This window comes from Toxotes jaculatrix, chromosome 21, assembly GCF_017976425.1.
Source record: "Toxotes jaculatrix isolate fToxJac2 chromosome 21, fToxJac2.pri, whole genome shotgun sequence".
NCBI lineage: Eukaryota > Metazoa > Chordata > Actinopteri > Toxotidae > Toxotes > Toxotes jaculatrix.
In genome coordinates this window covers 245,724-267,557 of record NC_054414.1, presented here as the reverse complement: position 1 = coordinate 267,557, position 21,834 = coordinate 245,724, and the positions used below count along the sequence as shown (strand labels likewise).

At 41.1% G+C, this 21,834-nt stretch overlaps 1 protein-coding gene across 7 annotated transcripts; it reads left to right on the top strand.

Moving 5' to 3' along the window:
• The first annotated feature begins 4,910 nt into the window (after positions 1-4,910).
• On the top strand, positions 4,911-21,635 carry csnk1db (casein kinase 1, delta b). Of its 7 annotated transcripts, none has more exons than XM_041066695.1 (10): positions 4,911-5,389; positions 11,037-11,147; positions 11,885-12,033; positions 12,318-12,546; positions 12,689-12,859; positions 12,982-13,130; positions 14,571-14,739; positions 15,005-15,144; positions 15,676-15,741; positions 20,244-21,635. In XM_041066695.1, exons 1-9 carry the CDS (start codon positions 5,314-5,316, stop codon positions 15,724-15,726), a joined length of 1,245 nt encoding a protein of 414 aa, XP_040922629.1. In that variant the 5' UTR covers positions 4,911-5,313; the 3' UTR covers positions 15,727-15,741; positions 20,244-21,635. The 7 variants fall into 7 exon arrangements, with proteins under 7 accessions (XP_040922629.1, XP_040922628.1, XP_040922632.1 ...); XM_041066694.1 differs by having other exon boundaries at positions 19,968-21,635; XM_041066698.1 differs by having other exon boundaries at positions 15,671-15,741.
• The last annotated feature ends 199 nt before the right edge of the window (positions 21,636-21,834 follow it).

Sequence of the window (21,834 nt, the reverse complement as noted above, 5' to 3'; positions counted from 1 at the left end):
TCAATCTAAATAATTCAGAGACATTATTGTGCAAACGCAACACTCCCAGATACAACTGAAAGCAACAGCAGACCTAAAAGGTGGTTAAACTTTACTGTGAAAAACAGATAAACCTTTGTGTGTGTGTGTGTGTGTTGCTGGAGACTGGTTGCTGGAGAGACATATTTCCCAGGATTCATCTACAGGGCCAAAGAGCAAAAGAGCAAAGCGGGTCACGGCTTCCGTTTGAAGGAACTTGTCAGCCAGCATAAACAGCCAGCACTCTTATAGAGGAAGGAAACAAAAACAAGGAAGAAATGTGAAACTTCTGTTTTTGGAATGTATGTTGATGTGGATCCCTGGTCTGTGAGGGTCTGACATAAAGTCAGGTTTAGGTCCGAGCAGAGACCTGAGCTTTTCACAGCGAAGGAAAGCATTTAATGGTTGATGGGATGCAGCAGTCAAAGTTTTAAGATGCAACAGGGGCCTTGAGAAGATATGATGACATTTAAACTGTTTTAATTGCACATTCCCTCAACAACCCATCTGTCCATTCAGCATGTGAGAGTGTGAGAATGGACCCACATCAGGGCTCACTCTGGAGAAAAGGGTTGGTTATCACAGCGTTCCTTCCTCCCCCAGATTCAGTCACTAAACCAACAGACCCTATGTCTCCAAAATCCTGACCAGTCAGAGAAGCTTCTCCTGTTATCACATTACTCTCATTACCTTGATCTGCTGTTTATGTGTTAAGATTATAATAGGGAACTAAAATGTGAACTGGTGGTAAATAACATACCTCCAATTCACCAATTTTAGTTCCCTATTATAATCTTGAAAGCACAATGACAGTCACACAAGTGGTAAGTTTTGGACTGGTGTGTCTGCACCAAATGACTTGCTTGACTTGATATTGGAATCCTAATACTGTCATAATATTAAAATACACAGAGTTGTCTCTGTATCCATTCATCACTGTCTGCCTCCTCACAGAATATTGTTGACTATTGACAAAGATCATCAAGCAGATTACAAACTGCAAGACTGAGGTCTGTTTATTTTACTTGCCTCTTAAAATCAAGAAATAGGAAATAAACGAGCATGTGATTCTGATTACTGTTCACAATTTACAGTTTACAGAGAAGAAGCCACATGAGAATAAGGATGTAGGGGATTGATTTGAGTCCCACTGCATGCCATCTGAAAAATATTACCTGTGAAGGACAACACATCTTCTACAGGTAAACACCCCCACACACTGTGACATATACAGTATCAGTGACATACATGTAACTCAAACACCATTGTCACAGCAGGACCGCATTAAAATGTGGTGAGTGGGCCTTAAAATTAATGACAGTTGCAGGTTTTTGCAGTGAAAGGGAAATTGTTGAAATGCCAGTGGGCGGTTCCTAATGTTACCAAAACCTATTTTGATATTTCTGTTGAAAAGGAAGTTGGTGCACCCTCAGCTGTGGCTGTTTAAGCACAATTTGAAAGACCTGAGGCAGCATCTTATACTGTCCTCTAAGGAGCAGTCTGAGCCTGACATATTGAAAGCACCATCGAAGCAACACGCCCAGAGATAAACAATAGTTCAGCCTCACTAGAATGTCTTTCAAACATGTGAAAAGCATCGCAGTAGTGTCAGGGCAATCCTAAAAAGCCATTACGTGTCTCTAGATCATTGTCAACATACTGAAGACAGCAGGGAAACTCCTCTGCATCACTGGTATCTGTTGTGCCATTGGCTGTCAGTCCATTAAAAACACACCCTGATGCACAAGATACCACCATATTAGAATTTCTGAGCTCTACAACATTATCCTGCTAAACAATCTCAGACTAGCTTCCTGTTGTCTTCTACCAAGGCTGCTGCGTGTGCTGTAAAATTTGACTGGTGTTTGTATTGGACTCATTGGGAGCTGTGGTCCTGAACTCATCTTCTGCTCTGCTCCTGCTCTGTGTTGTCTGCAGAGTTATGCTGTGCTGCTAGATGCACAACTATTTGAAGCATTTGGGATTTTCTTGTTTTTCTCTGAACTTTTCAGCAACAGCATCAGTATGTAAACCATGACAAAGACACCAACACAAAGAGAAAACAGGTGGGTGGAGCCGTGGGATAAAATTATATGTAGTTAGCTGGGGAGGGGGACAGAAGGGAGGGGGATGACGGCCACACAGTAGGTCGCACAGCCCGCACTGGGCCGGTCAGCACAACACAGCACTATCTGTTTATTTCCCTCTTGCTCTCAAGCACCAGTTCACTGCATTATTTCCAAACATCCACTAGATGTCATCATTAGCTAAAGACATCATCGAGCCTGCTTACAACACCGTCATAATCAGAGCATCAGGTTTTTGTTATTAACGGATCAGTATTTAAGATTTCAAATTCCTGATTAATCCAGATTCAGTTGGTAAATCTCTGTTCCTGTTATCTCCATGTGAGAAATCATTTATTATCCTGCACACATGGCTGTCTGCAGACACATTCTGCAGACATCTTATATCATGCTGCATTCTTCAAATATAGTTCATCCAGTTTTGTTCTTACCATGTATCTCAAGTGCTACATTATGTTTTTTGACAGTTCATTGGCACAGTATAGCAATAGGTGAGGTATAATCAGCAAAAGAAACTCAAGGGTATTTAGGGTCCTCTTCATTTTGACCATTAGCATTAGTTTGTATCTCTGTGAACTCTCTCTGGTTGTAATGTAGCAGCCAAAAAGTCAGATAACGTTTTTTTTTTTTACCTTTATTTAACCAGGTAAGTCAATTGAGAACCAATTCTCATTTACAATGACAACCTGGCAAAGAGGCAGGCAACTGAGCTTGGACACCTCTGTTCTGCCCTGAACTGGATCAGAATACACATCAGTTTGGTACAGGTAAGATTCTGAGCAGTTTCATCAGGTGTACTCACATGTGTTCTGTAGTAGGACATGTACGTACATGTATATTGTTTTGACGCAGAGATACAAAGCAGTAACCCTCTAATGATTGGATTAAACCTCCTCAACCCTGGCAGCTCACCAACCAGCTGAGAGTACACTTTGTACTCTCAGTGTACAGTACTTTATGTTCACTTTTAAAATGCAAAGTTACTGGAAAGTTTGCATACATTTGTTTCCTGGATCAGTCTCGATACCCTGCAAGTCTCCTTATTAAACCCAACAACACACCAAACGCACGAGTCTGTTCTTCAATCTGAATAAATTGTAAGTAACAGTAGGTTCACAATAACTGACCACAAACAACAAAACTGAAGTGGATTGGGGAAACACTCCACTTCAGTCAAAGGGGGTAAATACTACAATTTGCTGGAGCTTTTACCAGCAGATGTGAACAAGAAGCAGGATACACCATGAACAAGTCATGTCTATCACAGGGATAAACACATTCACACTCACATCCACACCAAATCTATGCTCGGTATGTTTTGGACTATGGGAAGACACTAGAGCACATCTGTCTTCAGAAGATGGACAGATAATAGTCACAGGAATATACATTTCAAATGATATAGCATTCTTGCCCTTTGTTCATAATTCCATTAATTCCATTGTGCAACATGGCTAATTGTTGCATTTTTGTAATGTGCTAAACACAGTTTGGTTTGACGATTACATAAAATATTTTTCTGAAAAAGTGGAAAGAGTATTTTCACCAACAAGTCATAGTGTTATGACTTTACTTCTGGTGCTTAATCGTTTCTCATATGGTGAACTCTATGAGGCTGTCTCAAAGCGTGAAGTCACAGTCATTATTCCTACAACCAGTGAATGCAGCCTGTAGACTCAATGAAGCGCGTTGGTCTACACGTGAGAGTGTGTTACTCAATCTGCGGAACAACAGGTCTGCCACGTGAGCTGCCTCAGCTGTACTTGACCCGCCCACAGGCAACCAATGAGAAAAACTCTGAGTGGCCGGTCCATAAGGAGCCAATCAGAAAAATCTCAGCTCAGTGGGCGTGGCCATAGAGCTGCAGCTGGACTAACTTGCATTGAGCAGGTCTTCCTCCATTTATCTATCTATCTAGGCTACCTATCTGTTACTTTTTCCTCTGTGGTTATATACTAAAATGAACAGAATGTGGTCTACTTCACCTTGTGTAACAGTATTCTTTTTGTTAGGGACAGTGTTTGTGTCTGAAAGCTGTGGATCATGAATGCTAGAACAAAACACAAAACTGATGCATGTCACCTCACTGAAAATTTGAAACTGGTCTGGATCAAAATATATTAATGCAAATGGGGCTCACAGGTAGTTTTCTAGACATAATGTCATATTGAAAGAAGTTTGTTGACATGACATGTCTGTCCATTGACAGGGCAAGACATTTGTTTTGTTAATGGATTTTTCATTTAACTTTTGTTTAATAATGATCTAGTGCTAAACACAACCCTTAAGTTTTTCCTGTTTTCATTCGCAAGATGTGCAAAACCATATACACTCTAGTATCTGAATTAACAAACACTGAGTACAAGCCATGGTCCAAATATGCACATGCCTGTTGTGGGCCTGGACAGGTTTCATTCCTGTTTGATTGAATCAGCCCTGCATGGCACAGCAGTCAACAGGTCTGTAATCGCTCCTCTCGGGCTGGATGTTTGTCAAGGGACTATATATATGTATGTATATTTTGCCATATTGTGCATGACACAGCATAACTATTAATTACTACTCATAATGAACAGTAGACAATAAAGAGTTATTAATATGTCATCAGTGGACCTCATCTCTACACTGTGCAGCCTTTTCAATTTGTGTTTCTTAGCGTTGTCCTGTTTTATACTTTTCAGTGGGAATCGAAAGGGCACATTTTTGCTATATTTGCATGTAACTGTAATTAAACAACGTTGCCGTTTCTTTAAATGTTTTGGTTTTGGCGTGCTGTTGCTAGGGGAAGTGACGTCAGCAGCGAATAGCAGCTTTCACGGTGGAGGACAAAATCCGACAAAGTAGTGAAGCTGCGTACGAATAGGGGTGAAGCCTCAGAAAATCCGTCTCCATCCTTATGTTTTGGCCAAATATGACCCCGTAGATGCGGAGAACATAAACTACGCGTTTCACACTACCGAATGATATCGATATTATAGCTCTTCGTTCCTCAGAGAGATAAAAAAGGGATGGTGAAATTTGGACTGTTTCAGAAGGAACTGGGATTCTGGGGGGAAGGGGACTGTGAATTAAGGGGGTTGTAAACCTGTCACAGGAGGTGGAATATTTGCCGAGGTATCGTAAACAAAAGGTTAAAAGCTGGACATTTAGGACAAGCAACGTTAGTTACACCGTTACAAACGAAGACGTAACGTTAGCTAATAGCAAAATGGAGCTGAGAGTGGGGAACCGATACAGACTCGGCAGAAAAATCGGAAGTGGATCTTTCGGGGACATATATTTAGGTGAGTAAAATTCATCTTCATCATGCTCGTAAGTTCACTAGATGTTCACTAAATGTTGGTTCATTGTTACCTAAATTTAAAAGCAACCTGTAAGAATAATTCTTGGTCCAAATTACATTAGATCCACGTCATTCTCCTACTAATGTCAGTTTACGCCACAGCTAGCACAGCTAGCTGTGACTTTACGTTACCTCTGTCTTGCTAAGATAACTATTGTAAGCTGTCTGTTAAAAAGATAAAGCAAGGCGGTGTGAGTTGAAATACCTTGGCCCGATTAGTAGCATCGAAAGTATTACATAAAATGCAGGTAAAGACAACCAGCGTATTTAACTGAGATCGTGTTACATAAAATCATTGAAAATTCCAAACTACCGCTGGCTTATATCCTTTTTGTAAACATGCAGTTCTCTGCCAGTAGCCCCCCTCCACCCATTCCCGCAAGTAATGACTGGAAATTTTGGATGGTATTAACATTCACAAAGTGAAGCACCAATTTGCTTGTATTTAGTTAGACTACCTAAGTGGGATACACTTGTTGGGTCATTTCAACATGGCCTCATTTTAACAACTACACAGACGTCCACACTAATAACGACAAACAACTTCTGCATCTAACAGTGGTAATGATAGCTGAGACATCTTAAGTACAACTCGAACGTTACTCAGCTTGAACTTAAGTCATTTTCACAAACTCATAATATCAGATAGTTTACAGTCCTCAATCCCACATATCCCAGTTCAGAGTTATTAAGTCTATAATTTCACAGAATCTAAGCAATATGGCTCAAATTCCTGACTTATGTAGACTGATCACCCTGCCATTTTAAATCTTTTACAAAGCATAAATACTTGTCGATAAACATGTACAACAGTGTAAAGAGCACATTTGCCAGGCAACAGCTAAGAGTTTTATTTTGCCTCTTACAGATTTAATAAAATGAGATGGTTGTTATTTAAGCCTATGGCTTGATGACTGGAAACCAGAGTACCTCCTACAACCCAGTCTACCACCCCTTTTAGTTTTCCAGGGTTGCATCTTTTAGTTTCCATCGCCCATTGGATGTATGACATTTACTGTTGGTTAGTCATGTGGATGTGTTTATGATTGTAAAAAGACTGGTCACACTGGCTTTTCCAGTTGATGGAGGTATCAGTTAGCTTTTGGGCAGGATATGCAGGCTTAAAAAACTTCTCAGGAAATAGTTATTTATAAGACTCAGTTTAATCTTGTCATGGTATAAAGAAATGTTAGAGGGGTTGATTTCACTGTAATTCCTGGTCTCAGAGCCTGTAATATGGTGTTTAGATGACACGTAACCTTTCTGTTCTTTACCAAGCGCCAAGGACTGGGTGTCTGTCCTATAAGTCTACCCATTTGGCACATGCACCAAGCATTTAGTGGTACATGGCTCCACGGTAAACGGTAAATATTTAGACCTGTCACTAAACAAAATTGACAGGCCATTTTTACTACATAACCACTGCAACCCTGAACTTTGCTAGACATTAGCTGGAGGAGCTGTGTGTGAGGACTCAAATGTCTGAATCAGTTGAATCGAACATTAAATGGACTTGACATCTCCACAGTACAAAGTCCATGTAATGTGCAATCGAGCTGTTCTGTGATAGGGCAGGTAATTACCTGGAAAAATTCAGAGGAAACAAGTGGGCATGTTTATGAGTTTTCTATCCTTGTCTGGCAACTCTGGGCAATCCAGAGCTGATTCTGTGGACACTCTGTGGACAGCTTTTAGCCTGAGCTGTTAACTGTATCTATATTGATAAGTCTCAGACAGCTACTGTAACTGGTAGAGTATGTGGTTGTAACTTGTGATGGATTGCCACTGTCGGCAGCTAGATTGGCCCTGTGATCAGCAGGATGTTAAACTGGACCAGACTGTGAGCCAAGAAGGCTTCAGGTGTTTTTCTTCAAAAAACTTTATCAGTGGCCAGCATAGCGGAGAGAATGACTTAGCTGGCCTCGTCTCAGATAAATAACTTAATACTTCCTGACTCTACCTCATCTAAATTGAACTTTTTTAGAGTTTGCGCCATATAGTGTATTTAGCTGTAGGTAGGTATCTGTACAAGTCCTGATTGTTTAAGCCATATTGATTTTTTTTTAGCTCCTGAAAACTTTAAATTACCTTCTTCTTAATAAGCTACCAAAATATTGTTGATCCCACGCCCCATCTACTGAACCTCTTATCTACTTTATTAGGCATAATATTTTAATCATGTGCAGTCCATCGCAGTATCCTGTTCTGCTCTGTCAGGTTATTCTTTGATATAATCTCAAACCGTATGTCAAGGGATGCCATGGATTCAGCTCCTCTTTGAGATGTTTACTCAGATTTTTTTTTATCATTTATTATGGCCTGTATTGGAATAGTGGTTGATGTGTGAACACTCAGTGTCTTTCCATCTCACCCTGTATGCAGGATTGCTCAGGTTCCACAAAGTTTTTAGTTGTGCAGCCTGATAATAGCTCTTGAGTCAGGACAGGACTAAACCCCCTCTAACTCTGGATAGCTGTAATGTTCTAAGTCTTATCCGTGGTCTTTTCCCTTGCCAAATGTATCTTGAGATAAATTTATCCAATTCTATAAACTATTTATCTCTTACTTCTACTAGCAGAGTTTGGAATATATACAACAACCTTTATTTTAATCGCATCTACTCCTGAAACTAAACGTGTGAATGGGATTAAATTCCATCTTAAAATATCAGATTTTATTCTTGAAATTAATTGATCATGATTTATAGATTTAAATTACGGTAAGTCTTGAGGTGGATTTACTCCCTAACATTTCATGGATTTCATGAATCCCAATTAAATTTTAAACTTTCTCCAGCACCTCGGTCCAATGCATAAACGTGAGGACCTGTGTTTTTTTTGTTTTTTTTTTCACATTTAATTACATATATATCTCATCCGCAAATAATGCTGTTTTCATGGCCTTGTTCATGGCCTTCCATGTCTATACCTTTTATTTTTCCAGTTTGTTTTATTCATTGAATGTGGCAACACCCACATTCACAACCACACCCAAAATATGATAGGGTTTGAGAGATTTCCATTGATTTTGATCCTAGTTGTGGGTTTATTATAAAGGGTTTGTATCATTTTGACAGATGTTTCATGGAAACCAAATCTCTCCAGCACCATATACAAGAAGTCCCACCTGACAGAGTCAAATGCCTTTTCTGCGTCCAATCCTAATATTATCGTTTTTTTGATGATGTTTTGCATCACATGTAGTGTGCGCCTAATATAGTCCTGTGTCTGTCTCTGTTTGATAAATCCAGTCTGGTCCTGATGAATAATATCTGGCACACTTGTTTCTGAGTGTCTGACTAGGATAGAAGTGAATAGTCTGCTGTCTTGGTTAAGAACACTAACTGGTCTATAATTAAAGCACTCCAATTTGTCCTTTCCTTCTTTTGGAATAACCGAAATGAAGGCTTCCCTCCAAGAGAATTTCTTCCTCTGTTAGCAGCCAGTTAAATGCATTTTTTGTCCTTTCCTTCTTTTGGAATAACCGAAATGAAGGCTTCCCTCCAAGAGAATTTCTTCCTCTGTTAGCAGCCAGTTAAATGCATTTTTTAGCAGGGTAATCAATGGTTCCCTGAGCACTTTGTAAAACTCAGATGTGTATCCATCTGTGCCTGGAGCCTTGTTAGTCATCATGGACCAAAAGGCTTTTCAAGTGTGGTAGATGTAATCGCTGTGATATCTTGCAACAAACAACTTTAAAACTCAAGCAAACCCATATTATACATGGATTCATTAATTGCAACACAAGCCATGTACTATATCACCTACAATGGGGAGAACAAAAAGAAAACTGAAAAAGAAAATTGCTGAGCACAAACATGCTATTCGTACAGGAAATGAAGACTTCCCCATGACCAAGCATTATAAACAACACCATAAATGAAACCCAGACTCACTCAAAGCAATAGATTTTTATTTCTTTCTTTTCTTCATTTTTGCTGCTCTTGTACATATGTATATACTCTTTGTACTTCATATTTTTAACTTTATACATATATTACAAATATTATTATACATATATTATTTTCCTTTGTATTTATTACACACAAGCACCGTAGAGGGAAGTGCCACTGTAATTTCTTTCGACATTGTTCATTGACAATAATGGCTATTCTATTCTAGATATAGAGGCCACAGAAATGTCCAGCTGGGGAGGATATAAACTAAAAACACTTTTACAAAGAGAAACATTTTGGATCTCATCTGTTAATGGCCACCATCGATTCAGACCTTAATCAAGAGCTGGACTGTGTTCCTTATTAGTAAATATATTTGCTGTGATGGAACTAATACCCATTTACATTCCCCAGCCACCTCTTTTTTGGAATCAACTTAAGTGAAGCAGTGGTTTTTATACTGTGTAATCGTTTTTATATGTATTTTGCATTCTTTTAGAGCTGTGTCTATAAAATCAATTCTCCTATTCTGAATCGATTTGCACGTGCTCGCGTACGAACTCATGCATGCGCATGTGGTGTGAAGCTGCCAAACAATGAACATGGCGTCAGACAGTACGCAGTGCTTACTGTCCGACGTAATTTAGTAATGCCCAAATTTGCACTTTTTTATTTTTAACGTTAACTAAGCATTGCTTACTGTCTGACGACGTTCATTGTTTGGTAGCTTCACACCACGCTCATGCGCGAATTCGTATGTGAGCACGTACGAATCGATCTTTACAAAATAAAATGAGAATAGGAGAATGGATTTTATTAACACAGCTCTACATTCTATGTTAGGTTGCTTTTGTGGTTCTATATGTTTGTGTGTATCTGATGTTGGTGATAGTCTGGGATGAGTTAACCTGTTGATGCCTTGTTAGTACGGGCCTAATTATAAACACACCCACTTTCTTGAGTGCACCTGGTTCTACTCTGATTGCCTGGTAGCTGAGACCAGTTTTACCTGTGAGCTGTTACTTGTTTTTACACGCCCTGATGAAGACTTTTTGATGAAAGGTGTAGGCACTAAGTCCATTTATTAAAAGCTCTTTAATTTTTGCAAACATTTTTGGTTACGACTTATTTATCACAAAGTACAGGTCTTATGCAACATTGTGTCCTTTTCTACTGGTATGAAACCCAATACTTATATTTCCCTTCAAAAGCCAGGATCGAGTTGGCTTTCAGCTGTGTTCTGATTTCCTGTAGGGCAGGGATGGGCCAGGACTCGTTCCATCATAGTCAACTATCTCTCTGTTTTGTGTGGGAAGTAGATTTTGATGATAGAAAAAGTTTGATCTCTGAATATGCATATGCTTAACATAAGGCAGTGCGAAGCTGCCTTATAGACTGAGAAATAAACTGAATATAATTTATGACAGGTATTCAATACAACAGGGAAATTTGGGATTTGGACCAGCAGCAAGCTGTCAGAAACAATCTGTCAGGTTACTCAAAGTAATCCACAGATCTTGTGAGGTGTTTTTTTTTCATTTGAAGCAATTGAAGATGTTTCAGCAGTGGATTTCAAGACTTTGAATATAAGCTATCTGTACAGCTAGGTCCCACTACGTTGATAAGTGAGATTTGTTTGTACTTTGGGTGAACAGATCAGTTACCATGTGTATTACTGTTTGTCTTCTTCCAGGCACTGATATTTCAGTGGGTGAGGAGGTTGCAATCAAGCTGGAATGTGTGAAGACCAAACACCCCCAGCTCCATATCGAGAGCAAGATCTACAAGATGATGCAAGGAGGAGGTGACATATCAGCCCACATGCTGGATTCCCCACCTTTCACTGGGTTTTTGTTCTCCATTTCCTAACTCCACTCTCACCACATCCCACCCATAAGATTTACTCCTCCTTTCCTCTTTTCATAACTTGTTGAATGTTTTCCTTGCCCCCAACCTTATCTGCTTTCTTGCAGTCTTTCTCCTTGTTGATTCACTCCTTTCGCTTCCATCCACCTCTGTCTGTCTCCTCCATGTGAATATGATGCATACATGATGAGCCACTCTGGGGGAGAGGGACTGACTGCAACACTGAATCAGCTCACAGCCTTAAATTGACTGGGATCCTACATCCCCATCCATGGGTGAAGGCCCCGTAACTGCAAATTATGTTACACTTAAAGCAAGCGGTCATGAGCTATACAACCCCACATCATTAGCGGCTGTATACACAGCTGATTGTTAAATAGGCAAAAAAGATGACAATGGATCTTTATTTTCACAGTTGTGTAGTTGTTTACATTGTGTAAACTTTTCTACATAATCCCTCTAGTTAAGACAACCAGATTTAATTGGACTTAATTGGATGGAAATTAATATAAAATTCAAACTCTAATATAGAAAATATAGTGGAATGGAATTTTGGCTTAGTGCTATTACCTTAAAGCGCAACATGTTTGCCCCCTGTCACCCCCCTGTCTGAGTAGAAGGAATAAAGATACTGCAGACTGCAAAGAACCTGACGACATCTTTGTGTTTCTGCAGTGGGCATTCCAACAATAAAGTGGTGTGGAGCAGAAGGTGACTACAATGTGATGGTGATGGAGCTGCTGGGCCCCAGTCTGGAGGATCTCTTCAACTTTTGCTCTCGCAAGTTCAGCCTCAAGACAGTCCTGCTGCTTGCTGATCAAATGGTGAGACTTCACACACACATTCTTTACCTTGGATACTGCTCGCACACATCCCACATCCTTCTTTCAGATTGAATCACACTTTCTACCAATCCAGAGCAGCTGAAAATGTGAGCAGAAAGGGCATCAGTAGCCCCTTTCATACACCCTGTTTAAGGTGGGAATGTTGCGCCTTTATTCTGCAACTCATCGACATTAACATGGTAAATGTGCTGGTGTTAAGCTGGGGCTGTTAACATGGTGTAGTGACCTAATTTAACTTTTTTTTTTTCTCTTCTCCACTACAGATTAGTCGCATTGAGTACATTCACTCCAAGAACTTCATCCACAGAGATGTAAAGCCTGATAACTTCCTGATGGGACTGGGCAAAAAGGGCAACCTGGTATACATTATCGACTTTGGCCTGGCTAAAAAATATCGGGACGCTCGCACACACCAGCATATCCCCTACCGCGAGAACAAGAACCTGACTGGCACTGCACGCTACGCCTCAATCAACACACATCTTGGGATTGGTACAATAGACATGTTTGACATTAACATATTACTGTATTTGTGAGTCAGCAAATTTGAAGTTGTATTTTTTTCTTAGTGCAGTAACGACCAAGTTTTCCTCCTCTCTTCATCCTTCTCTTTGACTGTTGTCTCTTTCTATAGAACAGTCAAGACGCGATGACCTGGAGTCCTTGGGCTATGTTCTCATGTATTTTAATCTGGGCTCACTGCCTTGGCAAGGCCTCAAGGCTGCTACTAAGAGGCAGAAGTATGAACGGATCAGTGAGAAGAAAATGTCCACCCCCATTGAGGTGCTTTGTAAGGGATATCCCTGTGAGTTTCAGCTTCTTTTAGGCTTGCTTCATTTAAAATTATTTCATAATTCCACATTGACTAATATTAATTAATAACAGTCACTCCCACCAGCTGAAAAATGTACTCTCTCATTGTCACAGCGGAGTTTGCGACCTACCTGAATTTTTGTCGCTCCCTGCGCTTCGATGACAAGCCGGACTACTCGTACCTACGGCAGCTCTTCAGGAACCTGTTTCACAGACAGGGCTTCTCTTATGACTATGTATTTGACTGGAACATGCTTAAATTTGTGAGTACTGATCTTAATGTGTGAACTGTATGCAGCTGAAACATCAGCTACAGTATCAAAAGGCAAAACCAGTAGTTTTAGATTAAAATTATTTTGCCTATTTTTTTGCATTTCCACATCATAATATAATGATTATCATGTCAGTTTTGCCAGCACTGAAATATCTTGAGAGCTATTTGATGAATTGATATGAAATATGGCACCAATATCCACGTTGCCCAGTAGATGATTCCTACTTATCTTGGTGCTCTCCGGGCTTTTCTTGTGGTGTTACAAGCAGGTCACAGCTTTCACTTACTGTCTAAAACAGGGGTTTTCAAAGTGTGGGATAGTGAGCCTCCCCTGAGAGAACTCAAAAGCATGCCCCCCCCCCCGCCCCCCTTTTAAACATCTGTATGTTTTCAACACATTTTTTAAACACATTTTGTTGAATGGAGAAGAAAGGGCTCTCACGGATAGCGTCCAGCACCTGTTCTTTCACATCAGCTGCCATGTCTGAGATGCGGCACTGGATGGTGTTGTCAGACATCGGGGTGGCATCCAGCTTGGCAGCAGTAGCTTCGCCCATTAGTGCCAAACACATATCTTTAGCAGCAATGCGTAACGCTACGCGGTACGATGCTTCGGTTGCCTTGGTAGTCACAGTGCCAAACGCCACGATGACTTTCTTCTGTGACCGCAATTCATTAAGTTTCCAATCAAAAAACTCCCGCGGCTTGGTCGTTAAACTTTGGTGCTTGGTTTCAATATGACGCCGGGGTTTACAAGGTCGCATACTGTCGTTAGCTAGCAGCTAGCTCTTTGCAGATAACACACTGTGGCAGCGGAGCATCGTCAGGACCAATACACGAAAAGCCAAACTTTAAATAATCAGGGTCATACTTCCTCCGTTTTCTGCTCGCCCCAGACTCTGTGCCCGCTCTCACTTTCACTTGAGATACTAAGAAAATTTTTTTCTCTCGCCGCGCCTCTCCTGAATCCCTCTGGCGCCCCCCAGGGGAGGCGCGCCTCACACTTTGAAAACCGCTGGTCTAAAAGATCTCAACATCCACTTGACACAAAATCTGGTTTATGGTCAATTTGATGAACCTCTCACCTTTGCTGTAGTGCCACTGCGGGGTTTACAACTATGTGTTTTGCTTAAATATGAAATGTACAACTTTGAATGGATTGCCATTATCTGACATTCATGTCCCCCTGCCAAAGAATTGTAACAACTTTGGTCAAAAGCACTAAAGCACTAGTGCTAAGTAACAAATGTTAACCTGCTAACATCAGCGTGCTTGTGTTGTCATTGTGAGTGTGTTACCATGCTTGCATTAGCATTTAGCTCAAAGTGCCACTGTGCCATATATAATCTTATAGAGCTTTAGCATGGCTGTAGACTTAGTCTTGTTGTACCTGTCGTTTTTGTTGATTGCTTGCTATTGTTGTACACAGGGAGCCAACCGTGCTGCAGAGGAAGCAGAGAGAGACCGCCGGGACCGGGAAGACAGGCTGAGGCATGGCAGGAACCCAGGGGCCAGAGGAATACCTGCCGTATCAGGAAGACCAAGAGGAACCCAGGACGGAGCCCCGCCTACCCCACTAACACCCACCTCACACACAGGTCAGTCCACTCCAGCCTGCCTCGTTCTCTCTGGACTCCACATCTGTCAGTAGGTGGTCCTGATACAAATGCTGTAAAACCAGCTGTGCTGTGAGATGTAGGAAAATGTTCTGGTGTCATTACACAAACTCAGGCAGTCTAAAACAGAAATTTTTGTGGAATCTGATGCAAATAGGGAAGTATTCATGAATTCTACCATCATATCCACTCCCTCAAAAGTAGATCATGCTGATGGTGTTTTTTGCTTTTGGTCTTTGATCTTCAGCAAACACATCCCCTCGACAAGTGTCTGGTATGGAGCGTGAGCGAAAGGTGAGCATGCGACTGCACCGCGGCGCTCCTGTCAACGTGTCATCCTCAGATCTAACAGGACGGCAGGACACCTCCCGCATGTCCACCTCACAGGTAATAAGACACCTCTGAAAAACATCTTTCTTCATCTTAAAGTGACACCAAACCGACTATCGGGCAGAGAGAAGAAACTATTTACTATGTATTATTCCACCTCATGCCTGATACCTAGGCTTGTAATTGAAGCTCTCCCCTGAGTACACAGGAGGCTTTATTGTAACCAGTAGGGAGGAGGTAGAATTAAATTTCATTAATTTCATTAAACTTTGTCTTCATGGAAGTCTGCTATTTCATAAAATCATTAGACGTTAGTCTCTGATTACCAGAGAGTGATGCTCATGATGTTTTTGTCAACATTATTTACAAAAAAAACCTGATGTGAAGGACCCAGATCCAGAGCAGAGAGAGGAAAGTCTCTGCATTCAACTGTTACAGCACATCAACCTCATCTCCTCGTCTCTTGTTTAGAGAGGAGTGAAATGCTGCTATTCATCCAAATTTCTCCAGTTTTGTGGTTGGTGCAGCATGTCGGTTCTGACTTGACATATTGGGCCTTCTCTCTCCCTTCCCCGAACCTCAGAATAGCATTCCCTACGAGCATCACGCCAAGTAGACGCTCGCCACGTCCTTGTGTGACGGCGGCAACACTGGGTGAGTGCCATCCCTAAAGCACCAGGGATGCATGCATCCTTACTCCAGTTCTGCATTGGGCTGCATTAGAGTCATGTGTTCAGTCCTGGTTCCAGCATGTTTTACTTCCAGCCTAGTGTCTGCTATTTCATCTGAGACATTTCTTGTGCACTTGAACAGAGAAGGGGCACAAGAAGAAAACATGGTGGGCATGAGATTAGGTCAGCAGTATTAACAGGTTCATGTCGCTACAAAAGTAGTTTAACCTGGAATCAGGTGAACACCCCAGCAGATGTCAGTCAGTCACCAGTGAGCTGGACATCCAGTTTGTGAATGAGACTTTGCTTGAATGGCCTGTTATTTGGGCCTAATTACACAAAAGCTTCACAGCCATTAGATAATTCATCTGCTTGGCTGTGAATGATATCATAGCTGCATTTAACAAGCCCAGGTCTCACTGGACAATCAGATGCTGACTATTTTCTGTGCAGGAGTGTGCAGTCCTCTTGAGAACTGGAGTGGATAATGCATCACAGTGCATCAGAGCCTAAGAATGCAACTCCCTCATTGCCTACTCTGGGTTGACATAATGCCCCTTTAATCAGCTCTGCACCTGTGGTTTGTTGCTTGCAGTGTTGGTTTGATGCCTGAGGCCACATTGATCAGATGGCAGGCCTACATCTTTAGCACCCAAAGGAATTTACCTGCCTAGACCCTCACCCACACCTCCAACCTTGCTTGATGCAGTCCAGTTTTATTTCACCTTCAGATTTCTACCTCTGTGGTCCTCCACACTAATCACTTGCATGATATGAGGTTACTTGCTTGCAAGTCGGCATTGAGCTTTCTCGTGGCTGTGGCTGAAAGCATGACATTAATTTGGAAAGGGAGGAGAAAAAGGCTGGTTTAAAATAGTCAGTCCATGTTCCAAGTTCTTTTAGAACAGAATTGTCGCAAAAATTTGCTTTGTGTTTGTACAGATTGTTTCCTCGCTGTGCAACTTTAAGTCACGGGGTATTTAAAAATTTTCATATGTAAATAAAAAAGAAAATCTATGTCAGCACCATTATTTCCATTGTTGTCTTTCCCACAACTACCATCATTCCACACTTGACTATCAAGCAGTGCATAAAAATGTCAACTTTGTAGCATTGACATGCAGTATACAACAAAACTGAGGACACCCCTGGTCAGTATCACTAAGTTATTGCAAGTCTTGTCCATTTAATACAATTTATTTTTAGTCAGTCATTTTTTAAGTCAGAAAGAAGAACAAACCAAATTAATCTGAAAAACAAATGTATCACTGAACTATAATCAACAGTCCCTATTAAAGAACCAACTGCAACAACAGTTAGTCTTCATTAGTGAGATTCCAGTCTTTTATTTTATTTTTTTATGTCTACCTTTATTTTACCGGTGATAGCAGTCTAACACCTATCTGTGGCAAGATGTTGAGATGATTCTCTTGAGCTGCTCTTTGCCTGGGGGTTTGCTGCTCTACCTTCTGCTTTACAATACTCTTAAAGTTGGCCTGTGGCGTTCAAGTAACGGTACACACACAAGTTTTCTCTTCTTTACGAACTCTTGTATGAACCCCCTTCTGGATTCATCCTTTCATTCGGTACTTGTGTACAAAGTAGCATTCTCAGTGCTGCTATAAATGTCATCTCCTTTACATCTTTTGCTGTCGTGAGGCCCCGAATCAGCACATTTCCACCTCCATCTCTCACTGTAAGCACTATGTAGTCACTGTGGTGGTCCTGGCCTGGTCCACACCAAACATGTGATTTCCACAGATAAAACTTGCGGCAAGGCACAGGCACCTGCTCATCTGTTTTTCATTGTAAGGTTGCATAAAAAATACTTTCCGTCATTTTTCAGGGTCTGCCACTGCGCCTTCTATTATTGGTAGAATGGATCCTCCCTATACCTCCAAACCGCTTCTGGAAATGTGCATCCGTTCTTGTTCAGTCACTTGCTGATGCTCTTGTGCCCTCTTCCATCTTCATGAAGACTCAGTCTGGTCTCTAACTTGTTCAGGCAGTTCCTCACCATGTGGAGCCATGTAACAATATCAGGGTTCCCGCGGGGTCTTAAAAAGTCTTAAAAGTATTGAATTTACAAATCTACATTTAATACCTTTAAAAAAAGTCTTAAAATGTATTAAATTTGATGTCATAGGTCTTAAATTATGTTGTCATGAACTTGCTCGTTGTATTTTGTTTAAATGTGTGGGAGATCTCCAACCCGCAAAGAAAGTAACGTCATTTCCACCTGTTCCAACCTGACAATATGTGTTGAAATTAGCAGCAAGGTGTGGCTAACTCTGCAGCCCACCTGATGAGCTTGCAGGTGCGGCAACACTGCGAGAAGAAAGTAGAAATGTAAACAGTTTGGGGAAGTGCAAGTTTAATAGTTTGTGGTTAGAGAAAAGGTCATTCTCATCCTGGTTGACGCCAGTGGAAGGGAATGTGTTTGAGGCTCTCTGCACCTTGTGCAAGAAAACGATTAAATTAGGGACAATGGGAATCAAGGCGTTGGAGTCACACTAGCTGTCGTCCAAACACAGAGCTCAGGTAAAAGTTAACTAAAAAAAAGCAAACTCCTGCCATCTCAGGGGCTATGCTTGCCCCTGCGTCAGGACCTCAGCACCAGCGAGTGCCTCCAGTACAGTCCTTCTCAAATAGTGGGGCGTGCCGCAGGGGCGGGGGGTTGAGCTAATTGAAAAGGATATTGTTGCGAAGGGAGCAGAGCTGAGAAATTGACTCTTGACTGATTTGATCTGTATTTACACACACTGTTTACACACACACAGAGTTCTGTGAGTAGTATACATTTAATATTCAATCTGCTGATGTAAATACATTTTCATAAATTCCAGGAATTAGCTTTTTTTTCCCTAGTATGGCCGTGAAATGGGCATTAAATTCTGTTCTAAGTGATCTTGAAAAGGTCTTAAAAAGTCTTAAATTTAACTTGTAGAAATCTGTAGAAATCTGTAGGAACCCTGAATATACACGTCAGACCAAAACTGAGGAAGCTGTGGTTCACAGGTTCTTTTTTAACCTTGTTCATACATTTAATCTTAATAATCAAATCTGTTGCTGTGATCAGAGGAAAACTGATTTTTGTTGCATTGAGGTTGGACTGTAGGGCATGTACTTTCAGCGTAGTCTGTCTAACCTGATTGTATTTAATTAAGATCAAATACCTCACTATTCAACTTAAAAATAATGCAATTCTTGTAAGATGACACAGTTTTGAATCAGTTAACTCTGTAGTGATATTGCACTAGGTTGTACTCAATTTTTTTGTATACTGTGGATCCAAAAGTTTTGCAAAACAAGGCAGAACGTAGAACCTAGGCGTTATGGGTGCGTAAAGTTTCAGGTTAATGGGAAGCTTCAGGTTATGGGTTGCTACTATTATTAGCTTCAGCTCAACTTAGATATGTTTACATAGAATGAGGACTGGATTTTTGTATTCCCTCTCTAAAGGGATTTCTTCACAGCCAGTAACTGAATGGAGGAATGATAGCAGCAACCAATAATTCTTTCAACATACCTGTGACATGTGAAGATTGGTTTTAAATGAAAAAAAATCAAAACTTTTCCTTTTTTTGGTCACAGCTTTGTTACTGTATACACTAGACTAGTGGCATCAGTAGTGATGGATTTGTTTGGCTTCATCACATGCCTTTGTGCATCTGCCAGTCTTAGACTGGACTGTAGGTGGTGTATGTTGAGGCCCCACCTTTGCTATGCTGCAGTATGAGTGCTTGCCCCATCGCTGGCTAACTTGCTGCATCGTGTTGTGCCTGCAGCTGCTTCACAGCTCTGCAACTAATTTGACTTCCTGTACTCAGTTTTGTAATTGTATACATTTTGCATATTTCCTGCCTGATGCTTTAAGCCATTTCAATTAGGATGTCACTGAATAAAAGTTGAAAAATATTGTCCAAAGCCAGAAAACATTGGGAAATTGTTATTAGCACCAATCAGCCTATCTTTAATTACAGCCATGCAACTGTTTCCTCAGTTTAGAAATAGTTTAGTTTTTTTTTGTCTTTAAAATGCATTTAGACTGTACATTAAAGGGCTCCATGTCTGTACATGTTAGTCCAGAAGCAATGACAGTACAGGGAAGCATGCATGTAAAGCTTAATGCATCAGCTGTAATGGAGAACAGCTGTGGGGCTGATGTTTGTTTTGACCCTCCTGCTTCATGTCCTGTGTTTCCTCTAGATGGTGTCTGGTGCACTACCCACAGGTCTCCATCTTCTAGCCCCTCGATGAGCCCTCACAATGCAACCTGGCAGACCAAGCCCTGCTCACTCAGAAGCAATCTTACACATTAATACTACCGCTGCCACTATTAATTACTACTACTACAGCTACCACTGGGAGCCAGCTTCTGACTCGACACAGGCTGCTCTGTCTGTCCACTCTCAGTACTGCTGCCTCCTTCAGAATCCTGTCCTCCCTCTCAGTCTCCCTCATTTTTCCCCCATTTCTGTGTAGGTCTGACCTTTCAGATCATCAAAGCATGTCGGACCACAGGACAGTTCTGTCCGGTTTTTCAGGAGACATTCAAACAACCCTGCACACCCCCCGCTCTACCTCTACCCCCCAGATTCTGAAGCCAGTGGTTTGTCCATGGGAAACACGGTAACCCAGCCATCTTTTCCAGAGCACTAACTGATGATACAGCCGTTAATGCCACTGGCTCCTCCTCCTTATGTGCATTCTTTTGTTTTTTTCCTTTTTGACCCTACATTTCCACCGTCAGTGATTGCTAGGTCATACCTGATCAAAAAACAGCTTTTCTCTTGGTTTGCAGTAAGGTGTATCAAGCTGAACCAGCAGCTCTTCATTTTATATATGTATGGGTAGTTTTTGGCGTGATGCTTTTCATTGGTATTTGCAGTTTTCATTCCTTCCTCCCACCGACCACTTTTTCTGTTTTTTTTTTGTTTGTTTTTTTAACTATCAGTGACCACCGCTGACAGCTCTCTTCACTCGCTCTATAGCCATTTGTATTAAACAAAAGAAACTACTTCTTTGCATGTTTTAGAGGTAAGCCTTCAGAGTCAGGTGTGGAGGCTTGAGCGCTAGTTGAACCCATGAACATACCAAAAAGATGCTTTGGTATCTTGGTTGCAGGAGATTGTGTATTCACCGATTAGTTGGCAAGATGTTTTGTCTGTTCACTTGCAGGCTCTGGTGTGCTGTCCAGTAAGCCCTGTTCCCTTCCTAGTGTTCTATACACACTATGTAGGGGAGAAGGGCATTATCTGACATATTCTCCTAGATGACCATTCAATGTGTACAGATAAACATTCTCATTTTTCTTATTTGAATTATTTTGAAGCTGTGAAGTACTTGTAATACTGATGTGTAAATGATTTGTCCTGTTTTGTTTCCACTGACCTGTAAGGATGGGTCTGAACACAGTCACTGCTCTCAGTGCGAGAGGCTCAGCGATCTTGCACCAATGTTGCAAGCGGCAACATTTCCACGGGCATTGAAAATACATTCTCCCTGAATCCTCTCAAATAAACAGTTGCTGAAATGATTCTTTGTTGAGAGTGTGGAGAGGGAAAGCTGACCTTCATCCTCCCACAGGCTTCTCCAGCAGCAGCAGCATTTTGGGGGTTTTTATATTTAGCTCGACTTGTCTGACTCTCCTGGCTGTGATGAACTATTATGCCATGTCTGTCAGAATGAAATGGGCTGTTTGTAATTCATTCTCGCTGCTGCTCCTTCTGTAAATAGTTTTTGATTTTGATCCTTGATCTCTTCGGTCAGCCGCACTACACCTATTGAATTACATAAGCAACCAGATCAGCAAGGTTCCCTTCCACATTTATATTTGTTTGTGTACTTACACTGTAAATAAATGAATTACTTGTACCGTTCAGTGTCCTGACTTTATGGTGTGAATGAATCAGTTGATCTCAGAGACCAACAGGGGGCGTTACAGGAGAACTTTAAGGGTGCAAAGAACATACAGGACCTTCATTTGAACATGAAAGGTTTTATCCAATTACACAGCAGGTGGGAAATCTGATCCTGTTGTGTCCAAGTAGACTAATCGTGAGGAATTCACATA